General features: G+C 40.8%; 1 protein-coding gene across 1 annotated transcript; it reads left to right on the top strand.

Moving 5' to 3' along the window:
• The first annotated feature begins 104 nt into the window (after positions 1-104).
• LOC142657480 (uncharacterized) lies at positions 105-24,839 on the top strand. The gene is made up of 4 exons (XM_075832516.1): positions 105-275; positions 22,869-22,902; positions 23,856-23,941; positions 24,428-24,839. The coding sequence occupies exons 1-4, from the start codon at positions 105-107 to the stop codon at positions 24,755-24,757; spliced, it is 621 nt and encodes a 206-aa protein (XP_075688631.1). The 3' UTR covers positions 24,758-24,839.
• Positions 24,840-26,508: the final 1,669 nt, after the last annotated feature.

Below are 26,508 nucleotides of genomic sequence, written 5' to 3'. Positions count from 1 at the left end.
GCAGGGGCTAAGCTTCATTAACACTTACATTTTTTTTTAACTGTTAATTAGTTACATGTAACTAAAATTGATTTAATTTGATTTTAAATATGTTTAATTGAACTATGACTTATGGTTACAATGGCTGGTGGTGGGAGCTATTAAAATGTAGAGGTCTTTATAAAGACCTGATCGAAGAACAGGGTGGTAACTATGAGAAGATACCAGAGACTACTATTGCAATGAAGGACACATACAAGCACACTTCGCACAAGGATATTCCTATAACTGTTTTGGTTTGTTAGGTGGACCGGTAGTGTTTAAGCTATAATTCCCGAAAGACACCTGCCAAAAACTACTTGCCATAGTCATTGAGAATGCAGAGTGTTCAACCAAGATCATAGTAGACGTCTACATGACCATCATGGTCTTCTAGCGGCCAACGGTCCATTGTGCTATAATATTCTGTTGGCTCTTATCCATAAATACACAACTATGTTTCATTTGTTTTTATGTTTTGTTTTTTTATGAGCAATGGGGGGGAACTATGGTGTTCCAATTGAAATGTTGAGGTATATAGGTCCCAATGTATGGCCTAAACACAAGTATATAATTTTTCTTTATTTTGAAAGTCTTCTACAGCAGCTGTTGTCACGCCTGCTGTGTATTCTTGGTCCAAGATAAGTGCGTTACTGCCTAGCTGAGCCAAAATGTCTGCCATCGCTCTGAATCTGCTGCTTTTTGGTGTAAAAAAAAATAATACATATTTTCATACGGACACGAATGAGCATTGCGAGTCTATCACTGTTGTTGTTATGGTACTGTACAAAAAAATGGCCAATCATTGTGTGTACAGAGATGAAATTGTAATGATTCAAGCTTGTTAAAATAACAAAATGCCTTTTTTCCATGTATAAAAGATACTTTATGATGATAAAAAAAAAGTCATGCTAGGAATGTGATAAGTGTTTATATTTCTGAGAATGGAAAAAAAAAATTATGAAAATCGGGGATATATTTTAATGTAAACTGAATCAGGTATTTAAAGGTGTATCTTTTCCGAAATCAGTCCATACCAGTGATTTTTTTTTTTTTTTTTAAGCATTTTAGTTTTTTTGTTTTTTCATTTTTGAGACTAGAACTTGGTTACAGCATTGTGGACCTCCATGATAAAGCACTTGTATACACTCTTCAATTATCATATCTTGTACCTGATCCATGGCGTTCTTCTATGTCTTGATGAAAATAGGTTTGTGGGCCAATCTTTGTTTGAATACTATGCATAGATCAAGTCAACACTGTCCATGTCGTTGCTTTATTTAACATTTGGAAATTGATACATGACCTTGATTTGATTGAAGTTGATTGTGGACTTTGCCAGTACAGGCTTCCTTACCTGGGACAAAACACAATGTATGTAGCTAGACAAGCAAGTCTGTGAATGCTATTTTTATTATAAATAAAGTTTTCAATACAAAATAATCACGGTGTTATCAAGATCACAACCGCCACATGCTCTTTTTGACATCTGAATAGGTGAAATTAAATGGTTGCTTTTTATATATTTTGAGTGTTTCCTGTATTTAAAGTTTTTTTGTATTAATCTACAGCACAAAGAAAAGCCAAAGCAAATGCTAAACATATTTTCCAAGAAGGTTATGTCATCTTCTCCCGGGCTATGTGGGGTGCGCAAGTTCTTGTCTTTATCCCCAATCTTGTTTTTCTTCCCGTTTCCTATTGTGCTGTATCTTGTAGGACCAAGGAGTATGTTGGCATTGTTTAAAAAGATATTTGTTTCCTTTTATTATACTTTTTCGGTTCCTTTTGGAAACAAGACTTTGTGTATAACGCATCTACACTTGACCTCCGATATAGTAGAGCATCTTATACTGTAAGGCTATTTTCACACAGAGAAAAAAAACTTCCATTAAAAACGGATCAATTATCAGCTTTCATGGCCATTTTACATCAGTGTTTCCCCAAATTTGTATCCTTTTTTGGCCGTCTGACCATTTTCAATGGCAGTTTGTCATATGTTTTTCATGGCCATTAAAAAAATACTTTCATTTCATTAGTCAGGGTTTTTTTTGTTCCAACCTCCTGAAAACACCACGGTACCCCTGTAGATAGTGCCACATTACACCCTGTACATTGTTTGACACTCCCCTCTCCACGTGCCCCCACCATCATCTTCACCGATGCATACCTGGTCTCTTCTGAAGAGTGGGGAAGGGGACCAGTAGTTGCCTTGCCGCACCAGCACTGTTAATTGTATCCGCCCCTTAACCAGTTCAGGACCGGGCTATTTTGCGCCTTCAGGACCAGACACCGTTTAGCCATTTTTATCACGTGTTAGTTAAATGGCTATAACGTTTTTATTTGTTAGGCTAACGACGTGATGTTTGCGACGTTTTTTCCATAGACAATGCAGGTTTCATTTTTTATCATTTTTATACACACCTTTTTTGCTATTTTAGAATTTTTATTCATAAAGTTTGAAAATAATAGTAAAAAAATAAGCTTTTTTACGTTTCAGCTATTTTTTTGGGGTAATAACATAGTTTTACCCTAAAATAGACCTTTTATTTGTGATCGTCATTGTCTACCGTAAATTTTAATATATTACATGTCTATATTAGGGTAATTGGGTCAGCGCTAGCGTTACAACAATGATTGGCGGGGGGGAAACGTTTTTTTTTTGGGGTGGGTATTTTATGTGTATTTATTATTACATTTTTTTTTTGCACTTTACTTTATTATTTTTTTATTACTATGGTCTGTCCCTCAAAGGTCAAAAAAGACCTTTGGGGAACTTTATATATATTTTTTCTTTCTTTTACACCATGTTTTCCACTGTAACTGGAGCTGCACAGCAGCCCCAGTTACAGGGGAAATCAGCCCTCTCATAGTGACGATTGTCACTAATAGGGCTGTGCTGGGTCTTGTAAGACCCAGCAGCAGTCTGTCAGTAACGGCACCCGGCGATCATGTGACCTGTCACATGATCACCGGGAGGAATAGAGACAGCGCCGCTGCTGCTGTCTCTATTCCAATACACAGCGTTCATTGAACGCTGTGTAAAAAGACATCGGAGAAGACAGAAGCAGCGAAAGCTGCTTCTATCTTCTCCTCGGGGTCCCCGGCAGTCACTGACAGCCGGAGACCCGACATTCAGCTGCCCGATCGCGCGTGCAGCAAGTTAAAACCCGAGCCGTAAAAAGTCTATGGCTCGGGTTTTAAGGACCCTAACCGCAGGCCGTAAATATACAGCCAGCGGTCGGGAACCAGTTAAGGATGCCCATAGGATTCAATCCCCTTGTGACAGATCAGTTTTTAACGACTGTTACATTAATTGACTTCTCAAAAACGGGCATTAAAAGTGGATCCATTGACTTCTTTGGGGGCCATCAAAACTGTGAAAACAGCCAAAAATAGAACATGCTCTATTTTTTTATGGCCAGTATTCACGGGCCGTTAAAAAAAAAAAATGGCCGTGTGACTACACTCATAGAACTTCAATGTATCGAAAATAGCCGTGTGACGTCCGTTAAAAAATGTCTGTCACACGGCTGGTTTTAACTATCGTGTGAATATAGCCGAAGTCTCATAATCATGTCTCGGTAGACCGGATAATCAAGGGTCAAGATGCTTTTTTTTTTCATTTCCGAAACCACAATATTCTCGGAGCTAAATATAATACATAAAGCAGGTGGATTCAGGGTGGTCATATCTGATGGGCATACAGCGCCTCCCCTTCACGTCGGTAATAAAGATGAGCGCATCAATAAAACTCGAATGTGACAAAAACATTTTCTGACAAAAACATTTTCTGACAAAAACATTTCATCTAATAGTCCCAACCATTCCTCTGCAACTTCCCGTTTACAAAGTACAGTCTGTCTTTTTCTTTATCTAGATAAACGCATATGGGATTTTACTCCATTTTACAATAATTTCACTACCTTGTAAGCTGGAGCAAGATATGCATTAGTTGACCACAAAAGGAGAGCAACCTTAGAAACGAATGAACGATGGATATCAATATTAACGATAGCTTTGCTTTATAAGGTCCTTTAATAAGACCTGACATGTTTTGTGGAAAATATCTTGCATGTATCTTTAGGTTTTTTATCAGTTTGATATGATCTTTATCATGCTTTGAAGACCCGAGTTCTGAAATTTTTAAAGATCTGTTTAAGATGGCCGGACTTCTTTATATTAGGTTACTTATTAGATCCCCTCCCTAATGCTGAGTGACCAAGAGGAATTACCTGACCGGCGCACCACCACCTTTCTTGTACATCAGTCCATCAATGAGCGGAACAAATCCTTTATAGAAATTAATTGTTAAAGGGGGTGGTATGAGACCAGAAAAAAAAAAGTATTTTTTTCCAGAATAAATGTCCTCTTGCCCTTGGGCTGTGTCTTGTATTGCAGCTCATCCCCATTCATTCTCTAAGAAGAAAAAAAAATAATGGGCCTTTTTTTGCATCTGACATTTCACGTTAAAACATACAATAAGCAATGAACAGACCTTTGATGTCCCCTTGGACAGTCTAGAAAAGATCAGTCGTGCTTATAATGGACAGCATAAGAGAACAATCAATGCAATGCCATATAGAGGACTGGCGGTGCCATAACTGTTCAGAAATATGATTTGCTGTAATGTTTAGAATAAATTCAAGAGTAATACAAAGAGCAATTTCAACAGCCAGTCTCTACGGGTGCTGTTTTTAGGCAGGGGGTACATAGAGAAAAGGGAACCCCATTTATGCTTCTGAGTAATGCCAACCCGGACAGAAGAGCTTGGTTCTGGTTTGCCCTAGTCATCCCTTTTCTGGGACCTTTGTCTCAATTTTCCCCCTCCTTTCTTTCCTAACATTGTTCCTCTAAGAATGGAATCCCTCCCAGGCTTATCAATTAGCAAAGGGGATGGGGCCAACCTTCACTGGGCCTTCTTACTAAAGGCCTGCTTACATGGCCCACGTTGGGCCGTGTAAACGAGCGCCGATCAATGAGCTGTTTCCCCATTTCTATCATGTCGGCAGTATGTCTTCCTGTTTACACAGGGAAATGTGCTGCCGACAACGATCATATTTTAGGCTGCATAAAACTATACATTCAGCCGATGAACAGGTGTTTGCTCGTTCATCGGCTGATCCTTGCCCTATTTGCACTGGGCAATGATTGTGAATGCTCATTTGCCCAATCATTGGCCCATGTAAAATGGCCTTTTTGAGTTTGCTGGCTCTACATGAGCAGATGTTTTTCATCAAACAGTGGAAGGATCTACTGTACCAAGGGTCAAAAGATATAAGAAAGACAGAACCATATTGTAGAAGATCAGTTCCCTTGTGAGCGCTCATAGTCACTTTATAGCTTGGCTTTGGATTGGTAAACTCCTTACAAATCTAAAGTCCTTACAAATCTAAATTATGTTACATTATGCCTGAAATACAGTTTCCTTGTGCTAAATGATGGGCTAAGTTTCACAATCTAACTATAGGTATGGAGATGAGTGGTCGATGGAGATGTAGGGTCAGGAAAAAGAAGATAATTTTGGCACACACAGATATTGTCTGTTCCTGCGGTATGTTACCAGTGAGCTGCAACAAGGAAGCGGGGGAGAGAACATAAGATTTTGCATTACCTTAACCTCTGCACACCTCCAGCTTATACGGAGCAATGGACTGGAAAGTAGTCAGGATTTTAAATGGCCTTTTTATTCTACAGTGATCAAGTTACGAGACAGAAATATATTTCATTTTTCAGGAATGGAGATACGTTTATTGTAGAAAAAAAATTAATAGTCATTTTATTTTTCTTAATGTTAACATTTTAGGGAATGTCTAACAATAAATACAACACTTTAACAGTATTACTAGCAGAAGATGACACTTGGAAACTATCGTAGTGGAGATGGATGAAATTCTGCTCCTGTGTGTGTATAGAGTTTTAGGAGTTTACTAATTTACGGCATCAACATAATCTGTAGCATTGGGTCCAATGACACTAACAATTAAACTAGTATACAGTATGAGATCTGCAAAATCCTTATGTGAATGTCTGCCCTTGAATATCACATTGACTGTCAAAAATTTAAATATGTATTTTTAGTAGAGTCTAGTTAGCTGATACACCGTTCCAAATCGCCTTTATAGATAGATTTAAATGATAAAATTCAGTCTGCTTGAAGTCACCACTAGGGGGAGCTTAAGCGCTTACTGCATACGGTTTATGCATGGAACTCAATAATATAACAGTATGCTGTAAGCTCCCTCTAGTGGTCACTACTTGCAGCCTAAAGGTTATGTTTTTTCCCCGATTATTTTATTTCCCTTTGCTAATATATTGCCAACATATTCTGCAGTGCTGTATAGAAATGGAAATTTACATTCGTATCTGTACCCAATGGGGTTCACAATCTACTTTCACTGTCTCAGACATACACAATGGGACTGATTTCATAGGAAGCCAAAGAACAAATCTGTATGGTAAAAACATGCAAACGCTACATTCATATCCTTGGTCATAGTCTAACCCAGGACCCCAGTGCTGCAAGGCAACAGTGCCGCCCAATATCTATGCAGGATATTTGGATCTCTATATCAGAAAACTGAAGCTCCGACCACTATAAAAATACATGAAAAACATAAAAGGGGTTCTACAGGATTAGTCAATGGGTTGAGTTGTAATACCACTCACAACCACTGGACTGGTGTGGCACTGTCTGTGAAAGAAAGCAGCCATTTTTTTTTCTAGTCCTGTACAACCCATTTCAATCAGCACATCATTTAGGACCTAAAAACGACATGGCGTTAAAATGTGGACATTCACTTTAAGGACCAAGTGTCAGAAAACCTTTTTTTTGCCCTACACATTGTGACGGTTTGGAAGGTATGAATATGCATGTGACAGTTTACGCTGGTATCACTCATGGCACAGCATTAAACCATCATGATCCTTCTCTATCTTGATTTGAAAACACGGAGAAGCAGGCAATTTTATTTAATGTGACTTTTTCACAGTGAACAAACACAGCTTGTGACAAGGTTATGTTCTATTAAACCCGGATGCCGGCTCTTTTACAGGTGATCACCATGGGCAGCTGATGAGTCAGTCTGAAAGGAACAATTTAAGTAGAAGCGACAATTTATTTGCCTTGATAACATTTTAATTCTACATCAAAGCGCCATGATCAATCCTGCTTCGCCAGTTTTTTTTTTCCTACCCCACTAAGAATATAATCCCTGGATACACACTGTTAATCCATGACCTTTTGATAAGGACCAAATAAACATGTATAAAGAAATCTTTTCTATGTTCTTTAGTATTCCTTGTAAATTAAATAATTCCTATTTGTTACATAGAGATTACAATCAACACCCCAACCCCAGAGGCGGAATAAGTAGACCATAGGCCCTGGGTTGTTACCCAAACATGGGCCCCCCTTCTCCACCGCCACGCCATAACTATTGTTAACACTACCTTTTTGTGCAAGCATTAATAAATGGGTGTTACGATTCCCCTTGTCAAAGGGCTTTGTCCCTACATACTGACAGTCTACCACCAATGCTGACAGTATCACACTGTGCAGGGACACCTCCTCCTGACAAGGGGAATGGTAACACCCATTTGTCCATCAGTCCTGGACTGCACATAGACTATTTCCTATAATCTACATGTCAGGAGAGGTGAGATTTTCTATAAATCCAGTGACTCACAGGTGACAACTTCTCAGATTCTAGTGTTTTTTTTTCCCCCTCCATCCGGTCCAGACTTTATGACAACTTCTCCCAGCCATGACCCATTTCTGTAGAATTTGCCACTCCGCTGTCTCCGGCTCCTCACTTTTCCAACATTTACACACCTACACTACCGTTCAAAAGTTTGGAGTCACCCAGACAATTTTGTGTTTTCCATGAAAACTCACACTTATATTTATCAAATAAGTTGCAAAATGACTAGAAAATATAGTCAAGACATTGACAAGGTTAGAAATAATGATTTTTATTTCAAATAATAATTTTCTCATTCAAACTTTGCTTTCATCAAAGAATGCTCCATTTGCAGCAATTACAGCATTGCAGACCTTTGGCATTCTAGCTGTTAATTTGCTGAGGTAATTGGGAGAAATTTCACCCCATGTTTCCAGAAGCCCCTCCCACAAGTTGGATTGGCTTGATGGGCACTTCTTGCGTACCATACGGTCAAGCTGCTCCCACAACAGCTCTATGAGGTTGAGATCTGGTGACTGCGCTGGCCACTCCATTACAGATAGAATATCAGCTGCCTGCTTCTTCCCTAAATAGTTCTTGCATAATTTGGAGGTGTGCTTTGGGTCATTGTCCTGTTGTAGGATGAAATTGGCTCTAATCAAGCGCTGTCCACAGGGTATGGCATGGCGTTGCAAAATGGAGTGATAGCCTTCCTTATTCAAAATCCCTTTTACCTTGTACAAATCTCCCACTTTACCAACACCAAAGCAACCCCAGTCCATCACATTACCTCTACCATGCTTGACAGATGGCGTCAGGCACTCTTCCAGCATCTTTTCAGTTGTTCTGCGTCTCACAAATGTTCTTCTGTGTGATCCAAACACCTCAAACTTCGATTCGTCTGTCCATAACACTTTTTTCCAATCTTCCTCTGTCCAATGTCTGTGTGCTTCTGCCCACATTAATCTTTTCCTTTTATTAGCCAGTCTCAGATATGGCTTTTTCTTTGCCACTCTACCCTGAAGGCCAGCATCCTGGAGTCGCCTCTTCACTGTAGACGTTGACACTGGCGTTTTGCGGGTACTATTTAATGAAGCTGCCAGTTGAGGACCTGTGAAGCGTCTATTTCTCAAACTAGAGACTCTAATGTACTTGTCTTGTTGCTCAGTTGTGTAGCGGGGCCTCCCACTTCTCTTTCTACTCTGGTTAGAGCCTGTTTGTGCTGTCCTCTGAAGGGAGAAGTACACACCGTTGTAGGAAATCTTCAGTTTCTTGGCAATTTCTCTCATGGAATAGCCTTCATTTCTAAGAACAAGAATAGACTGTCGAGTTTCACATGAAAGGTCTCTTTTTCTAGCCATTTTGAGAGTTTAATCGAACCCACAATTGTAATGCTCCAGATTCTCAACTAGCTCAAAGGAAGGTCAGTTTTATAGCTCCTCTAAACAGCAAAACTGTTTACAGCGGTGCTAACATAATTCCACAAGGGTTTTCAAGTGTTTTCTAATCATCCATTAGCCTTCTAACACAATTAGCAAACACAATGTACCATTAGAACACTGGAGTGATGGTTGCTGGAAATGGGCCTCTATACACCTATGTAGATATTGCATTAAAAACCAGATGTTTGCAGCTAGAATAGTCATTTAGCGCATTCACAATGTATAGAGTGTATTTCTGATTAATTTAATGTTATCTTCATTGAAAAAAACGGTGCTTTTCTTGCAAAAATAAGGAAATTTGTAAGTGACCCTAAACTTTTGAACGGTAGTGTATAAACGAAGATAAAATTACAGCAGTGCCACACACTGTGCCCCTAAATATAACAGCACCATACACTGAGCCCCTGAAAAAAATTGTGTCAAACACTGTAAAGCAAAGCACCACATACACAGTGCCCCTTGTAGATAGCGCCCCACACGCACACAGACCGTCCCTGTAGATCGTGACCCACACACACAGAACGCCCCTGTAGATAGCGCCCCACACACAGAACTGTGTAGATTGCGCCACACACCCCCCTCCCTTTTATATAGTGCCACACAGCTTCCCCCCATCCTGAGGACGTAGATACAAGTGAATGTGGCTGTCGCTAGCACCGGAGCACGAGGATACAGTACGGAACAGCAGTCCAGTGGAGAGGCAGAGACTCCTAGCATTATAAAGGTCTATGATGCCAGGAGTCCTGTTCACCTGTACCGTGGTTGGGACGGGAAATCCTACTGACACACGGACTGTTTTTCACGGCCCGATCTCTGCCATGTTCAAGAGCTGTTATGCTCCTACATCTACGTGCTGGAGATTTGCAATAAGAGGTGGTAGAGTCTTATCATCCTTCCTTGGCATTTAGGTCTTTGCTGTAGTTTTCCTTTAAACTAAAGGAAACTGTCCCAGATTCAGACATGAAATAGTTACCATCACTCCCTAACATAGCTCACATAACTTTTCTTCTATTTCATACATGCTAACTGTAACTTGCTTCTTAGAAGCCATCTTAATTGTTAAGATTACTACCGCAGACCGTAGCTCTGATAACTACATATACCAAAAGACCTTACCCAGACCTCATGTGGCCAGAAGTTATTGTTATGTAGATAATTCAAAACTAATCACGATGCTCGAAAGCCACAGGGTCGGCGTAAAGCACAGGAGAGGCTACAGACTGTTCTCTGTGCAGGAGCATGCATGTCACAGGCAGTCTTCAGATTCCAGACTACTGCAGGGAGAGGCAGAGATGATTAGGTGTCAATAGCCTTACATCATCTATTAAAGCAGCCTGGAGGAGATTTAGTGACAACAACAATACATGGGGCTATGGAGATTTGTGGTTGCCACCCAGTAATTTCTTATATGGTTGCTTTGCAGTGGCCCAGGCACATTATCCCTGATATTTTATTATTTAAAAACCTATCAAAGTCACCAAGGTATCAGCCAAAATGAGCAGGTGAGAATTCACATAATTGTTTTAGAAGACGCTTTTGCCAGTTACTCCCGTGACATTATATATTACTGTAAACTTTCCTAAGTTAGTCTAGTTGGTTCGCTAGATGTTTGACCGCCATGATATATTGATGAACGTTCTGGCCATTTATCAGCTGAATTATATACTAAAGGAACCAAACTTGATCACTGAAGGCATTTAAGGTTGTCATAGGTTTTGTAGAATAGACTCAAAAGTATCTTTTGTTCTAAATGAAAGTGATTGAGAGCTCAGTTTAAGAAGGATTACAGTGTGTTTGCTGGCACTATGTATGCTCTACAGAAAATTACTTTTTAAATTACAATTTTTGTACTTTTATTGATTTCTCTGGTGTTGCTTCACACCGATAAGAGTAGAAAAAAAACAAAACCATAAAAGGAAGTGTCTTGAATAGAAGTCATATTTCTCTGAGGAGGGAAGAGGTAAATTACTCGCTTTTTTCTAAAGACGTAAACCTGGAGTTTTTTCTCTGACTAATAGGCTATCTACAATTACCCGTACAAAATGCAATGCATGATTTATTGGATTGTGTATTCGTTCAGCCTTTTAGAGTACTTGTATAATAGAACTTATGATACAGATGAACTGTGCTGTGAATGTTGCTCTGTAGCCAAACCACAAGATATGTTGCACTTGTTGAGACATTAGCCCGAAGACTTTTAAACCACGTTATGCACAAACTATCAGCAGGATGGCTCACTGGTTGGCAACGTTGGTCCTGGGTTCAAATCTGAACAGGATTTACAATCTTCATGGAGCTTGTTGTTCTCTTCTTGGAAGGTACTGATTCCCCCACTGGAGGTCTCCTTTCGAAAAAGTAAGTTTTGCCAAAGGAGCACTTCCCTAAAGACTCCCACTCCCTATTGGATTGATCTCCACCAGGATAATCAGTATCTTCCGAGAGGCAGTACACACGCCAATCTAACCAAAACCTTAAATCTGTTTTTTAAAAGAAGCAGCAACTCTGATCATTAGATGACAGTCGACCGAACACGTCGATTTTGTCAAGACCAACCAGCTATCTGATGTGCACGGGGGTGTCGCAACTTTCCCCGGACAGCAGATATCAGGGAAAAGAAGGATCAGGCATGTTAGATTTGAACATGCCTGATCCTTGTAACCGCAGGAAATAATCCGCTGCCAGAGAAATCTAACAGCATCTCATTCCCCCTCTACCCATGAAATACACAAGAACACTTGGCCGAGTCGAGCAAGGGTTCGTATGCAAGAGTTGGGACAATAGCTGCCAACTGAACGAGCATATATAGCGATCTTAAGTGTATAGACAGCTTTAGGCTCTTATAGAGTTGGACAAGGTTTTATAGGGCAGCCACTTATAGGTGGCACTAGATTGACAGTTATCATGGTTTTCCCCGGGTTATTGTTGGTTTCTTCCATGTGCTCTGATTTCCTCCCATGCTGCGGCAGACAGAATAGGGCCCCTGAACACTAAATGTTATATAGGGCCCATTACCGACCACTATAGCTATGATACATGGGGTTTGGGTAAATAAATTGCATTTGAGTACAACTTTTGAGTTGAATTTTTATTAAAAGGCCCTGTGTGTGTGTGTGTGTGTGTCCCATAATACCTTGAGTGTTCGCCCGAGCCACTAATAAACCCACTCCAAAACCATACTTTATCCTTGGTGGTCCAGTGGGGAAATCAGCAATTCATGGTCATCTACTGGTAAAAATGAATAGCTCAGTCCACTGCAGATTCTATATCTGTTGTCACTTTCCATTAGTACTTCGGCACCATGCACACGACCGTAATTTTCATCCGTAATTACGGATTAAATTGCGGACCCATTCATTTATGTTGGCCACGGACACCTTCCAGTATATTTACGGACGTGGGCCCAGGCCGTAGAAATGATCTGCAAATTATAGAACACGTCCTATTCTTGTCCACAATTGCAGCACGGACTCGGCCGTAGAAGTCTATGGGCGCTTCTGCAATTGCGGATGGTTACGGAGGAGTATCTGTAGCCGTCGGATCTTTATTTGCGGACAGTAAAAATCCTTACGGTCGTGTACACGAGGCCTGTATGGTCCAGAAAACCCATTTTTAAATACCCAACTAGTGAACTTTTAATTAATAGAGGGGGACCCAAATCAGGACCCTTATCTATTAGCTAGAGGTGAACTTTTCACTACTCGGGACACTACCCTGCCATCTTTCCCTAGCTACAATCCTGGCAGGCAAAACTTGTATTTCAAGTTTTAAGGGTTATCTGCATTACAGAAGTCTTTGCGGCCCACATACATACTGCTTAATGTGCCTGGTGCCCTGCGCAGCTATAAACAATTTTGCCATTAGGTTAAACACATCCAGCAGTTTTTCCCATCTGTTTCCCTCCACATGACTAAACTCTCTACTAGGTGGTTAACATAATTTAGTGGTAAGCATTAAAAGAGCTATTGTTAGAAGTGAATGTTATTTGTGCTATGATCTTTACGTGACTACGTATTCTGAGGCAAACTAGTAATAATCCTGTCCAGGTTTTTAAAATCTGCCAAAGACTACATATTGTAAAATATTATTCACATAGAAGGTGGCAGTATTAAACTTTAATTGTATTACAAATTACATATAAGCCAGTGTTAAACCACAAAATTATAGTATGCTTCCTTCTACTGAAGGCTTTTCTGAAGTTTTGTATTTCCTTTTGTGTGTTGTAGTAAAATAGTCAATTACTGAATTTTGTTTTGTGCCTTTTTATAGATTTTTTTTTATTGAAAAACTTTTTGTATTAATTAGTGTGATTATTTTGTAACACTTTAAAAATATTATTTTAGCTTCTTATTTTGTGACACCTACAGAGACTACTTTTAAAAAGGTTGACTGGTTTGAAAAAAACAGGGAATCCTGGGTTAATAGAGGGGGTGCACCAGTTCAGGGACCCTCATCTATCAGGGTTCCAAGAAAAGGAAGGCCAATTCTGTTTCTGTTATTCCAAGCAAAATTGACAAGTTGGGTGATGATGCGAGGGTGTCTGTCTCAGAAATGGCAGCCCTAGTGGATACTGATCTCCCTAACACCCGGGAGAACAGCCCAGCTAGTAGTCGGTGGGATGGTAATGCAGGTAAGGCAATTCAATTAGTAGTTGTAGAAGATTCTATAATCAAGAAGACTAATAGAATAATTTGTCGCCAAGACCGCCCCAACCGAATCGTTTGCTGTCGCCCTGGTGCCAGGGTTCGGCATGTGGTGGAACGGGTGGATAAATTACTGGGTGGGGCTGGTGATGATGCAGCGGTCGTGGTCCATGTGGGTACCAACGACAGAATAAATGGTAGGTGGAGGAGCCTTAAGAATAATTTCCATATAGGCTACAAGCTGAAGGGAAGGACCTCCAAGGTTGTTTTCTCAGGAATACTGCCCGTGCCATGCGCCTCACAGGAAAGACAGCGGGAGCTCAGGGAGTTAAATGCATGGCTTAAGTCTTGGTGTAGAGGAGAAGGCTTTGGGTTCCTAGAACACTGGGCAGACTTTTCATTGGGGTAAAAACTGTATTCTGCAGATGATTTGCACCTAAATGGAAGGGGTCCGCTGTGCTGGGGGAGAGAATTCTAGCTGGGGTGGCGGAGTATTTAAACTAGGGCTGAGGAGGGAGGTCAATGTAGAAAATAATTGGGGTAGTCCGGTTAGAGAGGGGTCAGACTAAATTTGTGGGGAGAAACAGATTGTGGGGAGAGGACTAGGCAACAAGATAAGGAGATAATTTTGTTACAAAACAGCAATGAAAATAAAAATGCCCAAATAATGTCAAATAATCACATTTCTGATACTAAATGTGGCAATTTGAAATGCAAGTTAAAGCGTATGTTCATAAATGCCTGTAGTCTAGCAAGAAAATGGGGGAGCTGGAGGAACATATAGATATAGTTGGTGTTGCTGAAACATGGCCAGACTCTTCACATGACTGTGCTGTAAATCTACAGGGTTTTACAGTGTTTCGGAAAGACAGGTCAAATAGGAAATGCGGTGGTGTGTGTCTGTATGTGAGAAGTGATATGAAGGTGAGTGTGAAAGAGACAATAGTTGGTGAAGTTTGAGGAGATTGAAACCTTGTGCGTGGAATTGCAAAGGGAGGTAAACACTGAAAAAATTACCTTTGGAGTAATCTATAGACCCCCTAATATAACTGACAAGATGGAAGATCAGCTATATAAACAGATGGAGCGGGCTGTGCAAGCGGGTACTGTAGTGATAATGGGAGATTTTAATTATTGGGATATTAATTGGTGTCATGGTTCGGCTTCAACTGAAAAGGGGAGACATTTCCTCAACCTGCTGCAGGAAATTTTTATCGGCCAGTTTGTGGAAGACCCGACTAGAGGTGAAGCTCTGTTGGATCTGGTCATTTCTAATAATGCAGATCTTGTTGGGAATGTCAATCTTCATGAAAACCTCGGTAACAGTGATCACAATATAGTTACATTTTACCTATACAGTAAAAAACAAACACAGGCTGGGAGGGCAAAAACACTTAATTTTAAGAAAGCCAAATTCCACAGGATGAAGGCAGCAATTCAGGATATAGACTGGGAATAATTAATGTCAAATAATGGTACAAATGATAAATGGGAGATTTTAAAATCAACTTTCTATAATTATAGTGCAACATTTATTCCTATAGGTAACAAGTATAAATGACTAAAATGAAACCCCACATGGCTTACACCTTCTGTAAAAAGGGCAATATATGACAAAAAAAGGGAATTTGAAAAATACAAATCTGAGGGTACAGCTGTAGCCTTTTTAAATTATAAAGAGATTAATAAAATCTGTAAAAAGGTAATAAAATCGGCAAAAATACAAAATGAAAGGTGGGAGGCCAAGGATAGTAAAACAAATCCCCAAAAAATATTGCAAAAAAGCCAAGGTCTGAACATGTAGGACCCCTAAATAATGGTAATGGGGAGTTGGTCACAGGGGATCAAGAGAAGTCAGAGTAACTAAATGGGTTCTTTAGCTCTGTATATACGACAGAAGAAAGAGCAGCTGATGTAGCCGGCGCCAGTGCTGTTTATATATCAGTTGATATACTGAATTGGCTGAATGTCTAATGGGTAAATTAAGGACTACAGGTTTAGAACAGGGGTCTCAAGCATGTGGCCCCTGGGGCTGTCATCTGCGGCCCATGGGACACAGTGCCGCTAATGCAGGCTTTGCTCCGGGACTCTGTGGAATTCCCTGACATTGCTGTCCATATATGGACAATGTTGTCAGGGTCTTCCCCAGAGCGGAGTCCAGGGCAGAGCGCTAGTATCGGCTCTGCTCCGGGACTCTGTGGAATTCCCTGACATCACTGTCCATATATGGACAGTCTTGTCAGGGTCTTCCCCAGAGCGGAGTCCCGGGCAGAGTGCTAGTATAGAATCTTCTGACATTGCTGTCCACATATGAACAGGGATGTCCGGGGCTTCCCCAGAATAGGAGTCCCAGGAAGAGCCTACTAGCGCTCTGCCCGGGACTCCAGCTCTGGGGTTGCCCCTAACATCCATGTCCATATATGGACAGTGATATCAGGAGCTGAGCTGGAATCCCAAGTAAAGTGCTAGAAGCGGCTCTGCTCCAGGACTCCAGCTCTGGGCAAGCCCCTGACATCACTGTCCATATATGGACACTGAATTCAGTGGCTTCCCCAGAGTTCCGGCGCAGAGCCTATACTAGTGCTTTGCTCCGCGACACCGGCTCTGGGGTTGCCCCTGATATCACATTCCAGTCCAGGAGGATCCCCTGACGTCACTTTGTATGGACAGTGATGTCAGGGGCTCCAACAGCAGAGGAATCCCCAGCCAAAGCGTCGGCAACACTCTGGCTGGGGATTCCACTACTATCTACTTGGGGGGTGTGTGGCATTATCTGCAGATGGCGCTGTGGCAGCGTCTGCGGAGGGCGCTGTGGCAGCGTCTGCGGAGGGCGCTGTGATATTATCTACAAGTCGGTGTCTACAGAGGACACTGGCATTATCTAGGGGTGTGTTGCATTATGTACAGAAGGCACTGTGGCAGTATCTATAGAGGGCATTGTGGCTTTATCTACAGAGGACTCTGTTGCACTAAGGGGCTGCCTAATCTTGACATTTGTGTGTCTGCCAACTGAGCCGCCGGACTGCATTTAGCGACACTTAAACTGTAAAATGGATTGTTGAAATAAGCACGTGGAGAATTCTCTCAAATTTTAAACCTAGCGGTATTATTATAGTAATGTAGTATTATTGTTATAGTAATATAGTGTTATAGTAGTCCAAATAACTAATTGATTAACAATAATTTTGTATCAAATTTGAAAGTAATGCGGCCCGTCAACTTCCTATTTTTTCTATATGTGGCCCACTTACCCGGCCGAGTTTGAGACACCTGTACTACACACACACACACACACACACACACACGGGATCATCTAGTTTTCTCTCTTACAATATATCTGTCTTCTAGTACATGTTGAGTTTTAGAAAACCAGTCTAATTTCCCATATTAGTCTCTTCCTCTCCACACAGTCTTTCATTTTTCTATAAACCTTTAGAGTGGGGGAGATTAGTGACACGGCACACAGACACCATGTATCTTTTGGGAGCTCTGTACCCCGAAGGTCATGAATTTCTGCACAAGATGATTTCTGTGGATGGATCTATTGGGGCCTACAAAAATATGTGCTGGCATTGTGCTTTATTTCTTGCCCCCGGTACCCTATGTACATGAAGGAAGTGTAAAAGTCATGATCTTGTTTGTGTTAATCATGACCTCCGCAAACTACTTCTTGTATACGCTGATTCTCCACATGCTCACCACAAATGAGTGGAAGCACAACCTGCACTAGAAACACCACAAGGAAGTAAATCCCCCCTCCTTGCCCAAACAGCATACAGATGACTAGCTCAATGGCCTCTGTACATACAGTACATTGACTGTGATACCCAGAGAAAGAACCAACTGGATGGCACAATTTCACCTGTAGCGATCTCCTTTACCACAACTTCGGTTAGGGTAAAGGTACTCGCTAAGGACTTAGGTGCCTCTAGCTGGTTCAGTTGTTGAATGTCTGGATAACAGGATGGACTCAGGCACTAAGGAGACACTTGGAATTACGTTTAGATGTACCATGTAGGATGTACAGCAGACAAGAATTCCAGCAAGGTCAAGCAGTCCAGAAGTAGTTCACTGAAGTCAGACGTATAGAGAGATGCAGTACCAGGGGTGAAGTATTTTGTACATACTACGCAGTACAGAAGTGGGTAGTTCAAGAGAGTAGTCAGACAAGCAAACATTGAGCAAATGAAATATAGCAGAGCGGTACAGTGGGTACAAAGCAGAAGACAGGAAGAAGTCAAATACAAATACTAATACCCTGGAAGACACAAGCCCGGCTATGGCATTAACCGAAAAATCTGCACTGAAGCCTCTGTTTTACGGTTTCAAATTTCACACTTTGTCTTCTGATTGGCCAGGCAGCCATGCCGTCTGCACACGCACTGTCCGGTATCCAGGGTACACAGATGGCGCGGAAATGTGAGCAGGTGATTATGTAACAACAGGCAAGTCTGAGAAACACTTTCTGCCCTACAGAGGGCAACAGAACAGTATTATTTGTATCCATTTTCCATGTAAAATTACTAAAATCTAATAAAAATGTATCACATTAAAAGAAACTTTGAAAAAAGAAGTGCTTAGAGATGAAGGACTTAATTCTAAACTAATTGAATTTGGTCCGAATCTCCCAAAAGTTTTGTATTCAGCAAAATCCGAAACTTTTAGGGTTTGCAGCGCACGAATCGGGAAAATGGAGATAAAAAAACAATACCATACTCACCCAGTCTCCCGTAGCAATGTGTTCCTGTCGGCAGTTGTGGGTTCCGGCTGGTTGTCCCCAGTTCTCCCAAACCGGTTGTTCGTGGAACCGGGGAGTAACGGGAGCCAGACCCGGTCCCCCTGCACTCAATTGTATCCACTTCCTTAGGACACGGATGCAATTTAGCAGTTTTATTACTGCTGGCGAGGTAAGGGAACTATTATTTTCCTGCTCCGCCGTTCAGCGATTTACCTATGATGTTATTACTGGTCAGAGGACCCCAGGCCTGCATCGCTAGAGGAGAGCATGGGAAAGGAGACAGTTAGTAAGTAAAGTTTATTTTTTTTAATGGGCAGTGTGAGTGGCATTATCTACAGTGGGGTCTATGTGGGGAACTATCTACAGGGAGCATTGTGTAAAATCCCATCCCTGTCACATAGCGATTATGTTCTGTCGTGTTAATAGTCACTGTGCACCTGTTCCTGCCCTACCAGGAAAATCATTTTAGTATTGGAAACTGCAGGGCTGGGCGAGAGGGGGTTTGGTGGGTTACGCTGCCCCACCCAATATAGACTTTACTTGCTGGAAATAATTGCATAAATAACAATCCCATGATATGGGGAAGGTTCTGGAGGAATTGTAGACATTTACTAAAAATGTCACAAATTTATCACACTCATGCAACATATAAACAAGTCCCCCAATTACCGCATTTAGTTGCTGTCTACAATTTATACAGTTTTGTGTAAATGTCAGAAAATATTTTAGGCATTTATCACACAGTGACTTTAATGTTTTTGTCTTGGGTGGACACAGACAGCAGAGGGCCCCTGTGTGAGAGCAGTATATGGGCCCCATAGAGCACCCCATTATTGTCTCTAACAATCCACCAGTAATTGTGAGCTATAGACATAAGCAGCAGCTTCCTACTAAGGTGGCAATAGGCCAGATTACCTACTGGGCCCCTGCGTGGCTGCACGAGTTGCACCAATACTATTACCTCCCTACTCAGTAGAACCAGTGGCGTACATTGGAAAGAGGAGGCGCCATAGATCAAAATGGGTCCCCATTATGGTGTCGGGTATTGCCACCCAGGGCAGAAGGTGCTGGTGTATGTTTACCCCTCCACATTTTCCCCCTTGTTTGCTAACAATGCAGTTCTTCAGAGACGACCCCCGTACATGTTCTCTCCACAAGTAACAAAAGGGATGGGACCAAACAAGATTGGCCCCCTCTCTCCAGGGCCCCATAAGAGCCACATGGCAACCATTGAGAAGAACATTAAAAAAATGCAAACTGCTTATATATATAGAAATATAGTCATCTTTAACCCCCTTAAAACTAAAAAGAAGTATGGATTATTCCCTGTTATATGATGTTTACTCGAAAAAACTTTATGTGTAGCTGTATGATCTTTTTAGAGGAGAGTAATTTTTGAGGGATACATAAAAATATGAATATTTAAATTGTGGGCAAAATGGCACAAATTTGTGAAAGTACAGATGTATCAATAGTGTCGTAAGATGAATGAATTTAGAAGGCAGAGAAATGGTGCAAATTTGTCAAAAGGGTTCACGTAATAAATATGGCACAAAGGTCTGTCAGACGCTTTTCTCTTCCTAACACTATCTCCTGGCCGCTGTGCGCTTATCTATTTCTCCTTGTCTTGACACTTTTCAAGGTAGATATAAAAAGTGTTAAAGCGTCTCTGTCACCAGATTATAAATGGCCTATTTCCTACATAATCTGATCAGCGCTGTAATGTAGATAATAGCAGTGGTTTTTGTTTTGAAAAACTATATGTTTTGAGCAAGTTATGAACTATTTTAGATTTATGCTAATTAGTTTCTTAATAGACTACTGGGCGTGTTTTTACTTTTTACCAACTGGGCTTTGTACAGAGAAGTGTATGTCGCTGACCAATCAGAGTCATACACTTGTCATTGTTCCGGCCCATCTTCTTTCACCGCACAATCACACTGTAACAATGGGCTGGAACAATGAGAAGTGTATGATGCTGATTGGTCACTGATTGGTCAGTGTCATACACTTCTCTTCACAACGCCCAGTTGGTAAAAAGTAAAGACACGCCCAGTTGTCTATTAAGAAATCAATTAGCATAAATCTAAAATTGCTCATAACTTGCTAAAAAAATCTAGTTTTTCAAAATAAAAACCACTGCTGTTATCCACATGACAGCGAAGATCATATTATGTAGGAGATAGGGCACTTATAATCTGGTGACAGAGCCTCTTTAAAACACACATAATAAACTACTGAATTTGGCTTAGCAGTTTTTTTTACATTTTTACTCAAGCTGATATGAATATTTTTAAAAAGGCTGGAATACTTCTAAAATACGGAAAAACTTAGCCACTACAGTACATGTATTGGTGAGGACATATGTAGCGACATCTGCATGCTGCCAAAAAACCTCAAAAATAGCTAAAAACTTATCCTGCTGCATGGCACGCTGTTGGATATAGAAAAATGTAGTATTCTAACAGAGCATAAATGAGCACACACACACCTCAGGCTGGAGCAGGTAAAGACGGATGTAGACCAAAGTACCTACAAAGCAACAACTATAATGTGTACTCCGCCGCTCTAACAGCCGGTGTCCGCACAAAACCATCCGGTCTCCTCAGGTAACAGTTGTTGTGGTCAGGACTCTACCATTCATGAGTAGGCGTCCACCTGCACAGGTGTTGTTCTGTGTGATTCTGCTGGGACTTATAGTTCCACACGATCTCCACTCCCAAAGAGATGTAATAGGACCTTATGAGAGATCAATTGTATATAAAGCAACACTGCAGAATAGGTTTTAATCATACTCACAAGGTGAAAAAATATAAAACAGGTGTATCTAAAAAGTAGCAGCAAATCCAGGGTTTCGTCCTTTACGGCTTCTTCCGTAGCATGCATGACATGTCGAATTCACTCCTATTTAAGTAGCCGCTCGACAGGATACAAATCAAATATATTTAAAATATTTTGAAAACTAATTACTTATTGCGGTCTGGATAGGGGGGGGGGGGACAAATCCCAGGTTGCTTTTTGATCACCATTAGGCCCCATACACACTAACTTATTTTTTTCCTCCCGTAAATGCTGGCGTAAATACGGGTCCATTGTCACCAGTATTCCACCCGTATTTACGGACGCGTTTTCTCTACACTAATCAGCAGCCCCTTCTCTCTATCAGTGCTGGATAGAGAGAAGGGGCAGCCCTTTCGGGCAGAGTTTCTGCAGCGATTGAAAGTAAAAGAAGTTCATACGCACCGCGGCCGTTGTCTTGGTGACGCGTCCCTCTTTTGACATCCAGTCCGACCACCCTGGATGACGCGGCAGTCCATGTGACCACTGCAGACTGTGATTGGCTGCAGCGGTCACATGGGATGAAACGTCATCCCGGGAGGCCAGGCTGGAGGAAGAAGCAGGGAGTTCTGGGTAAGTTAACTTTTAATACTGTTAACTCCAGCGGTAGTCACTGTCCCGGGTGCTGAAAGAGTTACTGCCGATCAGTTAACTCTTTCAGCACCCTGGACAATGACTATCCCCTGACGTCGCCTAGCAACGCTCCCGTAATTACAGGTGCACACACGTAGTCACCCGTAATTACGGGAGCCCCATAGACTTCTATGGGCCGGCCCGTGCCGTTATTACGGCCTGAAATAGGACATGTTCCATATTTTGCAATGGCCCGGCGCCTTCCCGTAAACAAACGGAATGTACCCGTGGCCAATAGAAGTCTATGGGCCCATAATTACGGGCGTTTTTACGTTCGTGTACATGTGGCCTTACCGTTCATTCTCTAGTAGTAAAATAAACAGGCCGAGGCTGTACTGACCTGGAGATGGCCGTAGTATACAGGTAAAAAAGCAATGTTATGCTTCTAAATATATTTTCTAAATGTTTGTAGGATACTAAGAAAGGAGAAGATAGTAAATAGTAAAGCTGAAGAACTGAGAAGGGAAAGACTCGCTGTATAAAAAAATAAAACAAATAATCTATAATGTGACTGTAGAAAAAGTTGATTAATAGGAAAAAATATTTTGGAAATAAAATAATTTATAATAGAAACTAATGTTTGAATAATATTCAGAATGAAATAACAAAACTGACACGTTACTAACTCATTAGTTAGGTATCCTGCATAAATGACTATATAGAAATGTAAAGCGATATATAAGCTCCACACATTATCTCTACAGCTTCATGTCTTATATAGTATTATAAGAAACATACAGTAAAAGAGATTCATGTCCCTTTAAATATGTTGCTGTTTCTGTCACCATGGTAACTGCACTAAAACAAAAGCCAATAGGATTGCTGGATTTGAATTTGAAACAGAAAAAAAATTAGTTGTCTTCAGTCTGTTATATCTCAGCTGAGAGTGAAGACGGACGACTGCGACTACTCAGGTAAGATCCCGGAATATAATATAAATGACGGTGGATTCATCTCATCACACATATTCATACAAGTTATTAACATTTCATAATAACAGATTCTCCAAAATATTCATTATTTACCTAAAACCTGACATGATAAGATAAAATGTTTGTGGGTGAAGCTGCGGCTGTTACTCAATGACTTCTCCACTTGTCACATCTTGTATTTGGATGGATGTTGTGTTAGAAGTTTTGTGTAGTTGCAGTAGTGCTGCCGTTCTCCCCCTCACCTCCATCACTGGGCGAGAATCGGGGGTGTAGCTATGATGGGTGTGGAGAGGGCAGTCACACCTGGGGCCGGAGGACGTCCTGAGGGCCTCGTATGGAGACACCAGTATTATAAATGACACATGGCAGGTGAGAGGCCGTTTCTTATATGTTGACTGTTTTATAGGATTTGGAAGACATTTAGTTGGAGTGACGACTGCCCCGGAGACATGTGGACCGGCCATTCAGCCAGCATTGGATCAGGTATAATTCATTACACTGGGATGACTGACTGTCCTGTATGTTGTCAGATGGGTCTCTACTGCTTTGCTGGTAACAGGTGACCCCAAGCTCAGATCCATATTAAGGGGCGATTATGGATTCAGGAAATAAAGGTCATTCTTGTATAATGAAAAGTTATACAAAAGTTTCCAATAAACTTTCTTTAACAATTCCTGTGAGGATGCGAGCACAACTTCAGGGACTGCTGTGATTAGAATAAAAAGGAATAATCCAAAGTAAAACTCCCCAAGTGGTCCAAAATAATCAAATAGAGTTTAATCAAGTAAATGTTAAATGAAAAAAAAAATAGTCTGAAGTCCCGGCATTGCTTCGGTTTCCTCCATCTATTGATGTCTGTGAATTTATAACACTGGTTTTGTGACGGTTTCTGTCCATTTATGATTGATCCCATTATCTGGTTGTATTCTTTTCAGCTTATATGAACATCACCCCAGAGGAAAATCTTAGAAGACTGGCCTACTGTATCAAGCTTCTCCCTTCACCCCTATACAAGACGGAAGTTAGTGAGAATATTGGCTATTTTGCTGCCTTTATGAAAGATTCGTTGAAGTTACATCCGTATAGAAGGGTTTCTGAGAATGTCTGAATACACAAGTAACTTAATCTATTAGACAAATAGGGGACAGAAGGCAGGATCCAGCGCTGTGATGTAGATAAAATGGAAACGGCCAAGTCTAAGGACGCAGCGACGTCCGAAACGCGTAGGCCAGAGAGGATACCCTCTTCCCACTATATCTACACCCTGGACCTATACCACTGGATCTTCCATTTTAACCTAAGACATTAAACTTGGAAACGCCGTTTCCATTTTATCTACATCACAGCGCTGGATCCTGCCTTCTGTCCTCTATTTGTCTATTTGAATCCGTGTGCCGACACGGGGAACCGGGCGCTGTCAACGACACACAGGAGTGTGTCAGGTGAGCTGGAGGATTCCTCCACACGCTTTTTTCTCTTTTGGTAACTTAATCTATTGTTTTATTAGCGTCTCATGCCGACCAACCCACAAGCCCAGAAACAATATTTAATAAAAGAGGAAGAACAGCCTAGACCATCGATTGAGAAAACAGAGCGGCAAGAAAGATCTCTGATGATGATAGAACTGTGCAAATACCTGGAAGAAGAAGAGGAAAGCACTGAAGAAAAGACCAAGAAAAGAAGAGAGAAGATACAGAGAGTGAAGACCATCAAAATCAAGAACTTCACAAGAAGAAGAAGGATAAGGCAAAGTACCATCCGCCAGTACGTTGACCAGCATATGAGAGGAAAGAAGAACATCATATGGACGATCCTGCTGAAACCTCTCGGCTGCTAAAATAATAATAATATTAAAAGTATAAAAGTATAAAATAGTACAATATGAATTAGTTGCAATAGTATATATGATATAGTGTAAGGCTGGGTTCACACGACCATGTTACGTCCGTAATGTACGGAACGTATTTCGGCCGGAAGACCAGGACCGAACACAGTGCAGGGAGCCGGGCTCCTAGCATCATAGTGATGAACGATGCTAGGAGTCCCTGCCTCGCTGCAGGACAACTGTCCCGTACTGTAATCATGATTACAGTACGGGACAGTAGTTCCACGCAGAGGCAGGGACTCCTAGCATCGTACATCACTATGATGCTAGGAGCCCGGCTCCCTGCACTGTGTTCGGTCTGGGTCTTCCGGCCGAAATACGTTCCGTACATTACGGACGTAACATGGTCGTGCGAATCCAGCCTTATAGTAATATTAGTCAGAAAAAGGATAACAATCTAGTAATAAAATTATAATATTAATGAGATACTAGCAGTAATTAGATAAATACGATTATATAAATAATAATTAATTAGATAGATGTTAATAAAAATAGGGCGTTTGAGCCAGGGTCTTAGGACTGATCGCCTTTTCTCGGGGTCAAGAAGGAATTTTCCCCCTGTGACACAAATTGGCTGAAAGTGTCCAGGGTTTTTCGCCTTCTTCTGGATCAACAGTATAGGCATAGGGACATCATAATATAGTATAATAGTAAAAATAGTATTATAATAGTGGTATTAATAATAGTTGAAATGGTAGAATAGTTATAGTCTAATAAGATTAGTAACAAAAGGATACAAAAAATAGTAATTAAATGAATAATAATTGTAGTAGTAATTCAATTAGTGCTGTAATATTAGTTAGATAACTGTTAATAAGATAAATAGGTTTGATCCAGGGTTTGACTGATCGCCTTTTCCCGGGATCAAGAAGGAATTTTCCCCTGTGTCACAAATTGGCTAAAAGTGTCCAGGGTTTTTGCCTTCTTCTGGATCAACAACTTTAGGTATAGGGATCTTAATCATGTTAATAGTAGGATAATAATAACAATAGGCATGACAGTGATAATAATAGTAATAATGTTAAGAAATAAAATTAATACTAGTAAAAATATAAGTAGCAAAGACAATAGTAATAATAACAGTAGCAGTAGTAATAATCAGGATAATCGTAATAATAACAGTAGTAATAATAAGGATAATAGTAATAATTGCATTAGTAGTAGTAATAATAATAAAAGTAATAATAGTATTAGTAGTAGGGTTTGATCCAGGGTTTGACTGATCGCCTTTTCTGGGGGTCAAGAAGGAATTTTCCCCCTGTGGCATAGATTGGCTGAAAATGTCCAGTGGTTTTCGCCTTCTTCTGGATCAACATCTTTAGGGATAGGGACCTCATAAATAGTAATAGTATAATAGTAATATTATAAATAGGGCTGTAAGGTAAAACTAGTGATAATTTTAGGTATTAATAATAAATTATAAATTTAAACTAGAACTTTTGTGTCGTCTGATTTTTTAGAAGAAAAACATTTACATTTGCAAACATTCATATACTGTATGTGTTCCCAATGGTTCCATGACTGCAGGACTTATCCTCTCCCCACAAGGGAAATATTGTTTGAGATCTTTTTTGAATCGTGACAAGGGATATGCCTTTCAAATCCTCTTATCCGTATATAATAGGATGAAAAACCTTACACGATTTGACTGTCTAGATCGGGGGTCTTAAGCACGATGCCCACGGGCCGCATGCAGCCCCTGG

This window comes from Rhinoderma darwinii, chromosome 7, assembly GCF_050947455.1.
Source record: "Rhinoderma darwinii isolate aRhiDar2 chromosome 7, aRhiDar2.hap1, whole genome shotgun sequence".
Lineage (NCBI taxonomy): Eukaryota > Metazoa > Chordata > Amphibia > Anura > Rhinodermatidae > Rhinoderma > Rhinoderma darwinii.
This window is presented reverse-complemented; position numbering and strand designations above follow the sequence as displayed.